We start from the raw sequence: 16,902 nt of genomic DNA, 5'->3' as shown, positions 1-16,902 counted from the left end.
ACTAATTAACTGTAAATGTAAAAACACATGAATCTATTTGTAATTGCAGACATCTGTCTGATCTGGACCTACACTATAGAATATCAATCGTAATAAGGAGGAATCTAATAGTTCACAGCGAAATTCAAATGTCTCCGTTTGTTAATTCTAGTGCCAGTCGGTAGTCACCTCTCCCATTACATCCAAACATCCATTCCTTTATCATCACTTCAGATGCCTCTGAAGAGCATTGCATCTACTAGAACCCACCATTTCTTATCAGAAAAAGATCTCCTATAATGGAGCAAGATGGGACGAATCAAAGATGGAGAATAAACTATAGTCTGCGATTTGAAGTCATCAGCTTGCTAAGAATTAATTAAATTTGTACTGAGCGTACATTGACTTCTAACCATCTGAAATTGACACAAAAGTATAAGTTTGGAAAGTAATAAGTAAAAGGATTAAAAACAATTTCATATCTATGGACGGAAGCAAATAATGAGAAAACTCGTAAATTAATTTATGGTCAAAGCTCAGTCTTCTTCTCTATCAGAATGAAATGTCTATCTCCATATGAACTCATGGAAGCTCAGTCAATAGTATGGTCGATGTCTTCGTGCAACTAAACCTGATCAAACTTGATTCCCGTTGAGATTGTTTCAGTTTTAATGTTCATATAATTGATCTGTTCAAATTAACAGAGTAGAAAAAATCATGGAGCTCTTGTCAAACATAAATGTAAATGTGAGAACACGTAGCTTTATTTGTTGATGCAATTTAACGTAAGACAGGCATATGTTAAGCCTGGGCCCAGACAATTATAAGTGTCACTTTGTAAATGGGAGAAATCTAATCTATTAGTCAGTTGCCTTAGTCTACACTCCAAATTGAACAGAGACTTCAACCCATGGCAAAAAATGTCAGGAGCAGAGAAATTTTTTAGCTGTCAATTCCTTTCGTACCCGGAAGAAATGCTAATTCGACTGCACTCCAATCCATCTCCACAAGTCTAGAGTCACCATTCTAGTACTACCGGGCTCTCCCATTACATCGAAACATCCATTCATTCATCGTCACTTGAGATTGCCTTTGAATAGTAGTGCACATACTAAAAACAAACCGTGTCTTTTATCCGAAATTACATGATCTCGTGGAATAATGGGGCATGGTGGGGCAAATCAAAGATATAGAAATGGACTAGTCTTCAAGCTATCAGCTAGCTAGAATTGATTGTATATGTATTATTGATGTTGGTTACAGTGATGTTCCATGAACACTATAGCAGTGGGACCGTTTAAAAGTGACACTGCAGAGGAAGTAATTTTTTGGGAAAAGAAAAAAAAAAGGGACAAAAGATGACTATATCGGTTATATAATGATTACTAACAAAATTTATTAACTAATCAATCAAGCAGATAGACGAGTTTCTTGTATTAAAATAGTAATACAATCATCATCCTCATCTTCTATTCTTTGTTGTTATACTCCATGGCCGTTGCTGCTCCCATCATGTCACCCATTATTTGCCCAACGTCATTCGAGCCACATCAATTGAGTAAAATGCCTTGCTCCAGTTCAGCAACTCATTTATCATCACAAGTGATACCTCTATCAACTACTACCCCGGCACTTCATATCTAACGAGCTGCACGAAATTAAAACCAATCAGTAAAAACTCCAAAGTGAGACTGCCTAGATTTTTTTTTTTCTTTTTTCTTCTTTTAATAAAAGATATAAAGCTCTCATTAAAAGGCACCAAGAGATGCTGAACGGAGCACATAAAACAATGGAGGGTTAGAATTATTGTACAAAAAGTTTTTTGCGAGCATGACTTGAAATCGATCATGTAGACTCCACTTATATATATTATACATATCCCTAATCGATCTCTGGTAGAAACTAATATCAGTAGACTCAACATAATCAAGTGCAGCTACGTGTGTGAATCACATTCCTACAAGTCTAAGACAAATGGTATGAGCGAGTCACCCATAAGATATTCCAAATAATATGAATGCCCCAATCATTTCGGATGCTCATGTGCAATAACTTATTGTTAAGAAACGCAATGCAAAGTTCCAAATTAACTTTTTTCAAGTTAAATCAAAGTGCAGGAAAGGCACGTTGTCTCTGTAAGTGGGTTTTTTTTTTTATTGGCTTCCGTTGATATTTCAAGATGATGTTTTCTTGATCATTAACTAGATAGATGTATATCTATATGTGAACTCATGGAAGCATCGAATTGGGTGAAAGAAGGAACGAAACAGATGTTGCTTGTCTTCGAGTCATTCATAATTGCTATGTAGATGATGGCATTTGTTAGATTTGGGCGTACAACATATATTGTCACGTGTAGAAAGAGGAAGAATTTATTAGCCAGTTGCCTTAGTCTACAATCCGAATAAAAAAAGACCTCTAGAAAGAAAAGATTGGAACAGAGACATTTCTCATCTGGCAATTCCTTCTTACCCTGAAGAAATGCTAATTTGACTCCACATCAATTCATCTTCACAAGTCTACAATCAATGTTCCTTCTAATACCAGTTGCCTCTTCTTTTACATCCAAATTGTTGGAAAAATATTGTCTCAGAGCAGCCGCAACTTGTTTGATCAGGTTTCTTGTCATTTAAGACTCCGTTTGGTTTTGGAGTGAAAATATTTTTTACTTTACTCCATTTCACTCCACTTTACTTTTTTTTTAATTCGACAACACAATCATTACTTTTTCTAATTTTCCTTCAATTTTTTTTATCTTAACTACTATTCAATTTAATTTTTTAATATTAAATCATCTAAACTGTTCATTACTTTTTTCACAATTCAATAATACAATAATTACTTTTTTATCTTATTCCTCAATTCCATTATACATACATATATATATATATATATATACTTTTTTCACCAATATACTTGTTTGTCTTTAAGCTATTTCAATGAAAATGAGTTAAATTTCGAAATTTAACACTATTACCAAACGGACCCATTTTTTTGTTATAATTTATGTGTTTTATTTAGGAGTTAGTGGAGAAGATGTAGTGGTAGTTACTTGCTGCAGTTCAGACGCGTATGGCAGTTTCTTTTCTACCTTTGTTTTATGTTTCTCGTACTGTATGAAAGTTCATGTAAGGAGGAATAGAAGTTTGCATTCTGTACGCTATCCTATGTCTTTCTTCCTCTCTATATTGCGTGTGTTGTTGATTCAACAGCGGTATCAGAGCCCTAAGTGATCTTAAGGGGCCGTGAGTGACTTGTGAGGTTGATCGATTGTTGTTGCATTCGTTGAATGTTACGATCTGAAATTTCAGCAAAGTTTCCCCTATATTTCCTCGATATCCATTATCACACAAACTATTCATATAAAACCTGCTTTATAAGTCCCAAAAATATATAACCAAACCAGCGAGCTCTAATATGAACATACATCTCATAATAGAGTAATTTTTCTTAACCACATTATTAAACCAACTACACAAAAGATTCAGGTGGTAACATATTCAAATACGTTCTCCACCAAAAAGAATACTTATCAAATAACTACGGTTCCTACCTAGTCCTTCAAACTGATTCCCGATGTCAAAAATTCTCCTATGCTGCTAGTCTAGCTCCTAACTCATTTGAAAAATTATATGCAGAGTGTGAGTTACATCTCAATGAATACTATATTCCAAAGTAAAATGAATTATTATTAAATAGATATATTTAATAGCAAACAACTAAATATTCAGATAAATAATACAATCACATCTAATCCAATTATTAGCTCACCGGCACACATATATGGTGTATATATATATATATATATATATACAAACTATAATAACAATTATATCCAATATAGTAACTAAATTTAAGTCCTACTAACAAGTACACGCAACTCTTCCAACCAATTCTCTAATATCCAATATCATATAAACATCAAATATCCATTCATTTAGCATTTCATAGAAAATCACTATACAATAACTTGACAGATCAAGCTCTAGCATCCCAACCGCATTCAAGTATAAGAACATATTCCGACAAGCTGAACAACCATCACATCCATCTCAATCAATTCGAACAGACAATGCACAACACTAGTCAAACAATATAGCCATATGGTCGCATTTCCTTGCAACAAGTTAGGACGGTACCGTGATCCTGCACATCTCACTCATATCATCCTAAACTCCAAATATCCATATCTCATAAGCGGGGGCTGACTATTAACCTCTTGCGATAAGAGTTGACCTCAATTTATATTTCGTCGGGTTCAGCGGCCACTTGAGCCCTTTTTTTATTCTACCGGATCCAGCGGCCGTTTAAGCCCCTTTTTCTATTCCACCGGGTCCAGCGGCCGTTCGGACCCATTTTTCTATTATGCCTGGTCCAGCGGTCCCATGGCTATAACAATCAAACAGTGTCAATATACACAAGCACAATCACATCACATATCTCATAAACAATCACACTGCATACCTCAAGTCAAAATGAAACATAAACGATCAATATCTCTCAAATCCTTCCATACAACATAGAAAGACCTATTCATTAATCTAACTATCACAATATTCTTCTTAAATAATTTATATAACTGTAATACTTCATTTCATAAGGGAATAGAGTACTCACTGAATACTCAAAAATATTTCATCGGGTCGATCCTTCGAGATGCAAAGCTTAGTCTCCATAATCCCTATTAATTGTAAGCATAAAAATCAGATAACACACAATTCAATAGTTTAAGTATACATACTGGTGATATTAGATTTTTCATTCCAAGAGAAAACCAACATTTACACTTCCATACTCAATCTAGCTTTATTATCCCCAGGTTCATCCATCAATGTGAAATAATTAATGAAAACATAACATTCTCTACCTCCTCCGAACTTTACAAAACGCTACTTATATAAAATCCTAGGAAAACCTCTCTTACAACAATATATCGTATCATCATTTAATAAGTTGCTCTCTTCCAATTCCAACCAAGTGTATAGATAGAAACCAATAACTAACAATACAAGGAAATAAGAAATAATGCCGAACAACATCATTTTTTTTTCAGCACAGTTAACACGTGATTCAAAAGTTCCAATTTGAACTCCACTTTTAATTTCCCCAATTTAGCAATTCAATTATACCGCGCCCTTCAATTCACCAAGGAAAAGACACAATTGAATAAAATGGTGTCTCAAAACTCTAAGTTCAATAATCTGTACCCAAAGTATCAATAATCTAAATGGGTCTATAAGCTTTAATCGCTCCCCTCACCATCAATTCGACTAACCCAACTTCTAATTTCACAACAAGAGAACAATCAACTAAAAGAAACCCATAGAAGCCAATTGTTAACAAAGTAATTCAGCTAATAAAAGAACTTCGTTCAGCAGAACCTCCATATTCTCCTCAACCAAAATCCTTTGCATAACAAGCTCTAAGGTCACAATTGACTCTAGAAATTAGATAAATATATGCAGCAATGTAGTTCCTAACGGAATCCACCAACATGCATGAACATTAAGTTGATCCATGAACTTACCCATTTCCGTTTAGCAACTCAACTAACTTATACTGTTTCATAGAAGAAACTACATGAAAGCATCAAATCAGAAAAATTTTCAGCAATACCAACCCGAACACCATGGATGATAAATTCAATTTCATGCTCAACTCCCTCTTAGGTCGTTCTCCTAGTCCCCTTGCTTTGCTCATCCTGTCTCTTCCATAAACCCCAACCCGAGCTCTCAATCGAGTTCACGTTCTTCCTATGTTCTACTCTATCTTCTTCCGATTCCCTTTGCTCTATCCCGAGCTCGCTCTGTTTTTCTTCTTCGTTTTATGCCCAAACAACACAAAAAAAGAAAAGAAAGAAAAAGAAAGAAGAAGAAAGAAGGAAATGGTGGTGGAGTTGCTTGGGGGAAATGAGGCCACGTGGGGCCCTTCCTACGTTTTTTTTTCCCTTCTTCCTCCCACAACTTGTATTTAATAATATATACAAAATCATTTGTATGTATATGTGTAAATATGCTATTTGGAATAAAAAAATATCAGGTCTCACATTGAAGTTCACAACAAGATTGAGGCAGGTTTGAGTGGCTTCTCTGCCATGACACCACCAGTGATCGATGGGGAGAATTACCAAGCCTGGGCTGTCAAGATGTCAACATACTTAGAGGGCCATGATAAGTTGGAGGCTGTGGAGCGGGATTACAAAATTGCTCCCTTACCAGACAATCCCATTATGAATCAGATCAAATATCACGAGGAGAGGACAACAAGGAAGGCCAAGGCAAAGTCGTGCCTTTATGCTACAGTTTCACCTACCATCTTCACCAGGATTATGAGGCTTAGCTCGGCAAAGAAAATCTGGGATTTTCTCAAACCAGAATATGAAGGAGATGAGAAAGTGAGAGGTAGGAAAGTGTTGAATCTCTTAAGAGAGTTTGAAAGAATACTTTGAAAGGCTTATCGAGATAGCCAATAAAATCAGAGTCTTGGGGACTGACTTGAAGGACGAGAGGCTGGTTCAGAAGATCTTGGTGAAGCAACTATGGCTTCTCTGGAAAATACAAAAGATTTGCAGAACTGGTGAGTGCCCTATAGGCCCATGGGCAAAGGAGAATGTTGAGAAGAGAAAAACCAATAGAGGGTGCATTGCAGGCCAAAGTGAAGTTAAATTCTAGAGAAAATTGGAGGAAATGGAATCAGTCTAAAGGAAGTGCAGGTGACTTGAAGTCAACAGTAAAAGGCTGCAGTGTCAAGTGGCAAGAAGAGAAAATATATTGATTGAGAAAGGCATTATATGGGCTGAAGCAAGCTCCGCGAGCAAGGTATGTGAAGATGGACAAATACTTGCCAGACTTTGGCTTTGAGAAAAGTTTGAGTGAGTTCACTCTCTATGTTAAGAAGGTGAACCTTAGTGTTGTGATAACTATCACTTGATGTGGATGACTTGCTGGTGACAAGGAATGATGAAGAACAAATAGATAAGTTGAAGCAAGATTTGTTTGTAGCTTTTGAGATGACAAACTTCGGGAAGATGGCTTACTTTTTGGGTCTAAAATTATGCAAGCTCCAAAAGAGATCTTCAAATGTCAGAAGAAATATCGGAAGGAAATTCGAAAGCGGTATAAAATGGAAGGTTCGAGAACTGTCAACACTCCCATGGCAGTAAAGGAGAGGTTGCAAAAGAAAGATGGAACAAATCTCGTAGATGCTTCTATGTATAGAAGCTTGATTAGATTTCTCATGTATCTTACATCAACTGGACCAAATATTCTATTTGCTCTGAATGTTTTGTCCAGGTTTATGAGTTGTCCCAATCAGTTACACTTGGTGGCTACAAAAAGAGTCTTAAGATCTCAAAGGAGCTTTATCCTTTGGAGTGAAGTTGAGCAAAAGCCAAGAGTTTAAGTTGTAAGGTTTTTCAGATAGTGATTGGGCACTCGATAGATGACATGAAAAGTACCTCAGGCTACTGTTCAATCTTGGTTCTACTTGTTTCTCCTGGTGTTCCAAAAAAAGGATATTGTGGCTCAGTCTACTGTTGAGGCTGAGTTTATAGCAACTACAACAGCTGCAAATCAGGCTTTATGGCTAAGGAAGTTAATGAAGGATCTGTGGTTGAATACAGATTATTACATTGAAGTTTATGTGGATAATCATGCTGCATTAGCAATATCACGAAATTTAGTTTTTCATGGCAGAACCAAGCATTTTAAGTTCAAGTTTTTCTTTTTGTGTGAAGTGCAACAGAGTGGTGAAGTTAAGCTGGTCTACTGCAGATCTAAAAATTAGCTTGCAGACATTTTCAAAAAGCTATTTCAGGCTGGAAGACTTGAATTTTCAAGAAGAAAGATTGGAGTATGCAGCAGCTTTTGATCCAAGGATGAGTATGCTGGAAAAATGTTGTCTTAGAGCAGCTGCAACTTGTTTGATCTGGTTTCTTATCGTTTTAAGTTTTTTAATTATAATTTCTGTCTTTTATTTAGCAGTTAATGGAGTAGATGTAATAGCTATTACTTCCTGCAGTTTAAATGTTTATGGCAGTTTCTTTTCTGCCATTGTTTTATGTTTCCAATACCATATGACAATTTATGTAAGGAGGAATATAAGTTTTCATTCCCTACACTGTCCTTTGTCTCCCTTCCTCTATATACTGTGTGCGTTGTTGATCCAACACAAACATCCATTTCTTCATCACTTAGAAACCTCAAGACTGACATCCACCAAGATCCCACCATTTCTTATCTTAAAACGACGTCATGGAATAAAGGGGCACGATGCAATGAATCAAAGATGGAGCAACCACCTAGTCTTCGACTTGCGAGTCATCATCTAACCAGAATTTTCTTTTCCTAATTAACTTAAAATGACACAACAGTATCCGCAAAGTATCAATTTTTCCTGTTAGAGCTATGTATCAAGCATGAGGAAACTAATTATACAATATCCATATACGGAAGCAAGTGATGAGGAACTATCACAACCCGAAATTTGAGCAGAATTTTCCTTAATATTTAGTTACAAACCACAGCCTGCTAAATATAAATTATAATATCCACAAACTATGGAAACCAACTATTGGTTCAACTAACTCTATCAAGTAATCACATATAACACATCTCAAGATCAACATAAAATCTCCAAAATATTCATCCACTAATTCCTCTTAATTATCCAAATGGGCTAAGCAAAATATTTCGGGCCGTAACGTGTCTACAAGAAATCTATACAAATCTCTCATAACCAATAAGATAAAATAGCTAGAGAGTCCTCCAAGTCGATCCCCAATATCAAAAATAGTTCTCTTGTGCAACCAAGCTAATCTCTAGTCGATCTGAAAAAATAATATGTAAGGGGTGTGAGCTGCATCTCAGTAAGCATAAAATTCTAAGACAAAACGAACTATTAAATAGACATATATTTATTTATTGAACAAGAAAGCATCCATATAAGTAATACAACACCACCCTAAAGCATCACTCATCTCACTAGCACAAGACTTTATACAACACATTTATATACATGACTAAATGAAAGTCTAGCTAACACCACGACTTCTTCAAAACAACTTCAGACAACCTCAACAATCATCACATCTATAGAAATCAGACCAGACAAACATACAGTACAACCAATCAATATAATCATAGGGTCGCATTTCTTCACAAACAAGTTATAACCAGGACTGTGACCGTGCACCTCAATTAAAATCTCCATAACTCACCCTACCACTTCTCATAACTGGGGGATACCCATTATCAAATCTCCATTTTATATCTTGCCGGTTCAATGGTCTAAACGTCCATTTTATATTATGTGAAATCAGCAGTCTAAGCGTCCATTTTATATCCTGCCAATTCAATGGTCTAAACGTCCATTTTATATTATGTGGAATCAGCAGTCTAAGCGTCCATTTTATATCCTGCCAATTCAATAGTCTAGGCGTCCATTTTCGCATAATCAGCAATTTAGCCTTCCATTTTATATTCCGTCGAATTAACGGTCAACCACACTGCAAATCCTATTCCGTCGAGGCCAGGAGTCCCATGGCTATAATAATCAAGTTGCAATATTAGTATGCACAAGCACAATCATAATCACATTACAATGATATTATATTATCATCACATATCTCATCCACAATCAACATATACAATCACATCACATATTTCAAGTCAAAATGAAACATAAGGGCAATATTTCTCAAATCCTTTCACACAACATAGCAACATTAATTTTTAATCTCTACCTATCACAATATTCTTCTTAAATGATTTATATAACTATAATACGTCATTTCACAAGAGAATAGAGTACTCACATAATTTTTCAAAATATTTCACTGGGTTCTAACCTTTGGAATGCATGGCTTTGGTCTCCGCCATCCCGATCAATTATAAATATAACAAGAAACCAATTTCATAAGCACATAATCACACTATCATATCATTAATTTTTTCTCAAAGAGATCCAAAAGTGCTGTATCATCTGCCTCAAGCTTCCATGGCTTAATCTGGACACATTTTTTCCGGCTGAAGATATGACTCCAAAGCATGGCCACTGATGTAGATGACCTTTCCAAGGTTCCTGTTGAGATTGGAGAGATCCTGCAATAAAAAAATTGAGTTTTAAAGGATCCATATGTCTTTACCAAAAAATTAAATTATAAAAAGTAAACAAAGTTGAGAAATATCTGACAATATATCATCATCTCAGAACTTCAACCGTTTCTGGTGAGGTGCTCAAAAACAAACAAGCAAACCGCAGACACTCCCACAGGCCCACATAAGAAAAGATGTGCTAAACAAAAACAGTAATTGTTACGACTTTCAAGACTGCAGCTGCATATGTTAATTGCACTATTGCAAAACCTACAGACAAATAGTATGAGGTAACCACCTAAAAAGTTTTCCAAATAATGTGAATGTCCCCAATCATATCTTCAGAGACATTCTACTCAACATCCTTCCAATAATTGATTGCATGAATTTATGCAGACAAAACATGCCCTATAATGTTTTCCATCTTGATATTAGGTCGCGCTCCTGTTAAGCCTATACCATATACATTGCTTACCATCTATCAGACTCGAATTTTCAGCAGCGTTTTCCCTAAAAGTTTGAAATAAACCATCAAACTACTACCAAAAGACTAACTATACAAAAATTTCAAGTCGTAACATACTTTCAAACTTCTCTTATACATAACTATAATACCTCTAAGAGATAAATTGTTGGTTACGAGTCCTCCATGCTGATCTCCAAAATAGAAATGTTTCTCTTGCGCAGCAAAGCTAACTTCGAACTTATTTGAAAAATAATATGTAGAGTGTGAGCTGCATCTCAAATGCACAAAATTCTAAAGCAAAATGAACTATTAAATAAATATCAATTATTTGTACACTCATAAAAGAAATCACAATAATAAATCTCTCTTTCTATATACACACACACAGACACACACAGACACACACACACACACAAATCAAAATATCCAAATCCATCAACTCACAAGCACATAAATCATGTATACCATGTATAAACACTTACAACTCGAGCTCTGATGGCAGCGCACATACATACAAAACTCAACCATTGCAACCACTATTCAATATCATCAGACAAGCACTCACAAACAAGTTCATCCAAACAACTTTCAATGCAACCAAACAAATTAGCTATAGGGTCGCATTTCCTCACGACAAAATTATGACGGTCTCATGACCCTTCCCATCTCTGTCAATCCATCCTCAACTCCTCATATCAGTAACTTATAAGCGGGTGCTACCAATTATCCTCCGACACTAGGAGTCTAACATTCATTTATATCCCGCCAGTTCAGTGGTCTAACGTCCATTTTTATGTTCCGCCGAATCAGAGGCCAATTGGGCTCCTATTTTTATTCCACCAAGTACAGCTGTCCAATGGCCACAAGCAATCAAACAACGTCAACATATACAATCACATTCCAACCATACATACCCTTCAATATCGCAATAACCCCAAATAAGCTCAATCAATCGTCACACGCTTATACAATGACCTCAAAGTCCATCAATTACCTTACCTACATATAACCAACTTATACACTTCATACAATTATTTAACAAATAAAGCTCTGACAATCATAATCAAATCCTCTTATTATTCCAATTTCTATCATATAAATCATTTCTATGGTTCATTTAATATATATATATATATATAATTAGAGCAATTTCAGCATTAGAGCAATTTTATTTTTACCTTAACAACAAGAGCCCAAAAAAACTCCACGAAGAAGTTGAACTTGTAGTCTTCCTTTACTGATTTGCAAGGAAATCATGAACCATTTCCAAGCGGTAATTAGGATCTGTACCAAAAAATAATAGGACTTTATTCGGATGGTTTCCGAACTTTTGAATAGCCATGCGCGCTTCTGCTGAAGTAATGCCATCAACACTACGAAGAGCTCCCGGAAGTTCAAGGAACTTCTCTTGAACGATGTCAGAGTGAATACTCTTTGAGAGTATTAGGCAAGCCTCTTTTATGTCAACTGTCATAGTATTCACGGCCTCAAAAATTGCTGAGAAGTCACTTTCAATCTTTTTCTTCTTTCTTCCCAAAGAAGCACTTTCTGATTCCTCTCTAGGTGATAGATGAGCACGAGAAACGTCTCCTAATGTGGGGGTATTCGCATTGACAGTCCATTTCCTTTTGCCACTCTTGATCACTTGGGAATTAACAGAAGCAGAACTTCCTTCCATTTTCTATACCAAGAGCACATACATAATATAAATTAATATACAATGATTAAATAATAATAATGAGCTGTATTAAGTGAATATATGCAAAAAAGGATATATATATGTACATATGAAAGGGGAGATAAGACGTTCATAAATTCATAAGCATGTGCATTGAAATAGATTCATGACATCATCTTTAGAAAGCAATCAGAATACAACATACAATCTCAAAACAAATGAAAAAAAACAATCCTCAAAGTTTACATTACAACTTCCAATCATAACATATAACTACGTAGTGGATGAGTTTCACTTATTAAATATCTTAGTTGTCAACTGTTTCCTCTAATTACTCCAAACATTTGATGTTTGAATCTCAAAAATATGATCAACATCCTCATCAGGGTTGTCACTAACCGTTTCATTCAGTTAGTCTTCCATAGGATCAAAAGCCATCTCTCTCATAATAAAATTATACAGTAGACAACAAGTAATTATAATTCTATTGTACACCCTAACGGGATAAAATGATGAACTCCTAAGAATAGCCCATCAAATCTTAAAACAGCCAAAACACCTCTTAATAACATTACGAGCAAATGCATGTCTCAAATTAAAAAGCTCCTCATCATTTCTCGATCGATATCATTGGCGCTACTAATTGAGGTGATACCTTTGACCTCTAAAAGGTGCCAAATTTGTATAACCAGCATCAACGAGATAATAACGTATATTAAGAAAGAGGGCAAGAAGACCTATATTACTTTGTATGTTATTAAGCTTACCTTTTAATATTATCGATGTCAAAAAATTATTATACTCACCAGTAGGCACCCTAAGTCCATGTTTTCTAGGAAAAGCATTTCGTAATACTCTCCCATCAGTTGCAGAACCCTCCCATCCAGAAAGAACATATGTGAATCGCATATCTGGAGTACAAACTCATAATACAGTAGTTATTATGTCATTTTTACGAGTTATGTATCTAGGTTTATCAACCTTAGGCACTCAGATTTTTATATAAGTCCCCTCTAGAGCACGTAAGCAAATCTACAAGAACCAAAATATAATGTTAGCACCATATTAGCTTCCTAATTTGACAAAATTTAGCATTAGTTTGAGTACCTTAAAGCACTTCCAACGTTGATCCATGGAGATAGGAGCTATTGGTTGGGACTTCTTATACAAATGAGTTTGTAGATGTAAAGTTGTTTTGAGAACATTGTGAAAATATCGACTTATAGTTTCACCCGATCTACCAAATTAGAGTTTAATGACTCGATTCTTGAAATGATGAGCCAAATCATACAAGAACATTGTCACTTGCTCATCAACATGCATATTCTGTGTACTTTTTAAACCTCCAATATCCTGAAGCATATGACACAATTTAAAAAATGCATTTCTATCCATCTTAAGTTGTTCAGTGCAAGTCACGCCATCCGCATACACAAGCCTCCTAATATGATCCATCCTAACATAATAGCTTAACCCGTACGATCTAATGCTTGGCTTAAAGCCATATAGAGCAGCTAATTCTAATAATAGGCCCATCAAACTCCTTAATATAGTGCAAATTTGAATAAACACAGTTAGAACAACTTTCCTCTTCTTACTCTTACTCTATAAACTTAAGCAATTTATAACTACAAAATGGATTGAAAACTATATTATAGTAGTCTTATAATCATTATAATCAAAACAACCATCTTATCCACTGGGAAGTACGGCTAGCATCATGAGTGCACACTCTATTTCCATATCAACGTCAATTCAAATTAATTATCCCAAAAATAAAAGGAAGGAGAAAAGAAGCCAACCTAGAAGTGAAACAAAGATTAAGAGCTGACCTAGAAGTGAAAACCAAGTCAAATGTCTAACTACCACATTCCCAACTTCTTTGCAGCCGACTATACAAATAGTATATAAGAACAAACACAACACAAATCTGCAAAATCCAGCCTCACTGTGACTTAAACAGCTCAAAAGCAAACACAGGCCAGAGAATGGAACAAGCCAGAGCACGGAACAGCCCACAGCACGCATCAGATAGCACAAATCTACACGGAGTAGGCAGAGCAGTGGGAACAAACAAAGCACTAATCTACATTCGATCGAACAATCAATTTTTCACTCACTATTGCACCCTTTCATAGCTCTTTTATTGTAAAAATGAAATTTACACACTTCCCCTCCGCAACTCAAATCGAAGAATGCTTATGTTACTCAGGACTCATGCACATCATCAGCCAACAAATCATCACAAGGGGATATTCTTTGATAATGAATTCTTCGTTGATTTGAAGCTTTCCTTTTCCTTGCTTAAATTTTTGAATATCATTGATGCCATGAACTTTATGCTCGACTCTTGTTATCTTCACTTGGAGAAAACTCAAAAAAGAATGAACCGATGCCTGAAGTGATCTTGCTCAACCGTCAGCCACAAAAACTACATGCTTTCATCCACCAGTTGTTTTCACTGTGATAGCAGCTTGTAGATGTTGAAACTGTTATCATATTGCACTCCGGTTGTTAGAAACTTAGAAGTTTCGCCTTGGCATTCAAGTAGAGCTCTCCATATCCATAGAGTTTTCTTTCTTGTGATCAATCAAATTCCATTTAGTTTCCATTGTCTAACCAAACATATCAGCAGACAAAGAAGGGAAAAGTTCTATCCTATATATACATATACATATATATTCACGGTGCTTAATTTCCCAACTGAATTTTCTTTCCCACTGAAACTTTTGTTCCGTCTTTTCTATTAAAAATGGATATTATCTGCAAGAAGTAAGATTAATCAAGGAGAGGGTTGACAGTTGAAATGGGGAAAGTAGAGATGGCATACATACAAAGGTTGTGCGGGAAGGGGGCAAAGAACAGGGCGGAGAACAGGGCGGGAACAAACACATCATCGACCAAACATGAAGGCACGCATCAGAAACGCCTCAGACGACGGAACAGGGCAATCAAACACAGCAACTGGATGAAGAACAGGGCACAGAACGAACAAGAATGAAGCTACAGATGGGTCTACAGCAAAGCTAGCAAAAGGGAGAGGGAGTGGCTGAAGAGGGCGAGAGACGGGGTCTACGGCAAAGCTAGCAGGAAGGCAGAAGCAGATTAACTTACCAAAGACAAGCAATTTCCGGCTGTGGAGTGGCAGAGGAATCCGGGGACAATGAGCAAACCAGAAAAATGCGACTTCAACCGTAGCAGGAATCCGGGGACAATGAGCAATTTCCGACTTCAACACCTCAACCTTCGAAGGAGTGACGCTCCTCTTCGGGTTTGCCCTGGAGTTCCGCTCTTCAACATGAAGCCGCTTTTTCGATCTGGAAGCTTCATCCTTCGATCTAGGGTTCCTGAAGCAAAATGGCATCGTTTTGTAATTTGTGATTAAAATGGAGGGTATTCTCGCCATTAAACACATATTCCGGATTAGATGTAAAATGGAGAATAGCTATGACAGATCTCCATGGATGAATGCCAATGTCTATTCTATTCGTGATGGGAGGTCCGATCCGGAATGGCTATTCCGGATCGGTGAGTTCCCAAACGCCGGAATATGTATTCCGCACGGAATACATAAGGAAGGGAATATTAAATCCCTGAACTAAACATGCCCAAAAATATAGTCACACCACAAACAATAGCTATATAGTATACCGAAATCAGGATTACAATCCAATTAAAATATTCCAAGAAAGCAATAAAATCCCTTTTTTAGAAATTCCTACTCCTTCATCTCTACAATTAAACTAATAAATCTTACTACCTCTAATTTCCATCACATAATTAATTCAAGCCAATAAAACAGAAATTTAGATGAAATGTAATGACTAACGAAGTAACTAAATAAATTAGTAAAACAAGAAAATTAGAATTAAAGCTCAGTAAAATCTCCTTTCGATGCAGTTAACCTTAAGCTCCCACTTAAGTCTTGCCTTTAATTTCTCTAACTGGTAACTCGACTAAATTAGCCCCATGAACAAGTCCCTCTCTTAACTAGCAGAAAAGTGGAATTCCAGCACATTAACCAACTAACTCCCCAGTAAGACTCCTACATGATCAGAATAAACACTATCACCCGCTCTTTCTATTTATGCATATCAGCTATCCTTGCTCTGCTTCACACCACGTTAATACTCAGATTCAATAGAGAGAACGTGATTAAAGGAAAGGATAACCCGAACAAAATGAATTCAGCAATGCATACCTCATATGCCCATAAATTAATCAATTAAAATCTAAACACTTGCCCTTGGAATAACTTATCGCCACTATACTCTCGGCATAACCCGTCATCCCTTCTATTCTTCTCTACTTTCAGCCCATCTCTTGAGCTCCATCCTGAGCTCTCGTCTAGCTCTCACTCACTCTCTCTCCCTCTCTCTGTTTTCTCTTGAGCAAATCCTCTTCCTTCTCCTCTATCTCTCTCTCTCTCTCTCTCTCTCTCTCTCTCTGTTTCTCAGCTGAGGCGGTGAAACAGAGAGGCATATATACGTGGGCTTTATGGGCTGGAGGCCCATACAAACAGATCAGCCCGGTAGCATTTTTCTCTCTTTTCTTCTTTCTTTTGCTCTTTTTTTTTCCCTCTCGTTTCAAGCCACCCAAAATGCAAATATAATACATATTTATATATACTTATATAATACTAGTGAATCTATACGTACCTTACGCGTAGAACCTTGATTATAAGA

At 36.2% G+C, this 16,902-nt stretch overlaps 1 protein-coding gene and 1 long non-coding RNA gene across 12 annotated transcripts; both read right to left on the bottom strand.

The window, feature by feature from the left end:
- Window positions 1-1,208: 1,208 nt before the first annotated feature.
- On the bottom strand, window positions 1,209-5,915 carry LOC116202970. 2 transcript variants are annotated; one of them, XR_004156183.1, is made up of 3 exons: window positions 5,600-5,915; window positions 4,597-4,660; window positions 1,209-1,627 (listed from the first exon to the last, which is right to left on the bottom strand). It is a non-coding gene; the product is annotated as an uncharacterized LOC116202970 (long non-coding RNA). The 2 variants fall into 2 exon arrangements; XR_004156182.1 differs by lacking the exon at window positions 1,209-1,627 and having other exon boundaries at window positions 4,394-4,660; window positions 5,600-5,911.
- Window positions 5,916-8,454: 2,539 nt separating this feature from the next.
- LOC116204573 lies at window positions 8,455-16,591 on the bottom strand. 10 transcript variants are annotated; one of them, XR_004156367.1, is made up of 5 exons: window positions 16,419-16,433; window positions 15,332-15,564; window positions 11,718-12,220; window positions 9,794-10,079; window positions 8,455-8,806 (listed from the first exon to the last, which is right to left on the bottom strand). XR_004156367.1 is itself a non-coding variant. In XM_031536724.1 (3 exons), exons 1-3 carry the CDS (start codon window positions 16,421-16,423, stop codon window positions 9,914-9,916), a joined length of 345 nt encoding a protein of 114 aa, XP_031392584.1. In that variant the 5' UTR covers window positions 16,424-16,591; the 3' UTR covers window positions 9,567-9,913. The 10 variants fall into 10 exon arrangements, 3 of the variants coding, with proteins under 3 accessions (XP_031392584.1, XP_031392582.1, XP_031392583.1); XR_004156368.1 differs by having other exon boundaries at window positions 9,827-10,079; XR_004156370.1 differs by lacking the exon at window positions 8,455-8,806 and adding an exon at window positions 10,689-10,776 and having other exon boundaries at window positions 9,567-10,079; window positions 16,419-16,562.
- Between the last annotated feature and the right edge of the window lie 311 nt (window positions 16,592-16,902).

Source organism: Punica granatum, chromosome 4, assembly GCF_007655135.1.
Source record: "Punica granatum isolate Tunisia-2019 chromosome 4, ASM765513v2, whole genome shotgun sequence".
Classification (NCBI taxonomy): Eukaryota; Viridiplantae; Streptophyta; class Magnoliopsida; order Myrtales; family Lythraceae; genus Punica; species Punica granatum.
The sequence above is the reverse complement of the archived record's forward strand: the minus strand, read 5'-3'. Positions and strand labels throughout refer to the sequence as shown.

Excerpts from the sequence above, each read along its gene's own strand:
- LOC116204573 (XM_031536722.1), bottom strand. Across the intron at positions 10,080-15,327 it reads AAATTGCTTGTCTTTGGTAA|GATCTCTCCAATCTCAACAG; the intron begins GTTAATCTGCTT and ends TTTTTATTGCAG.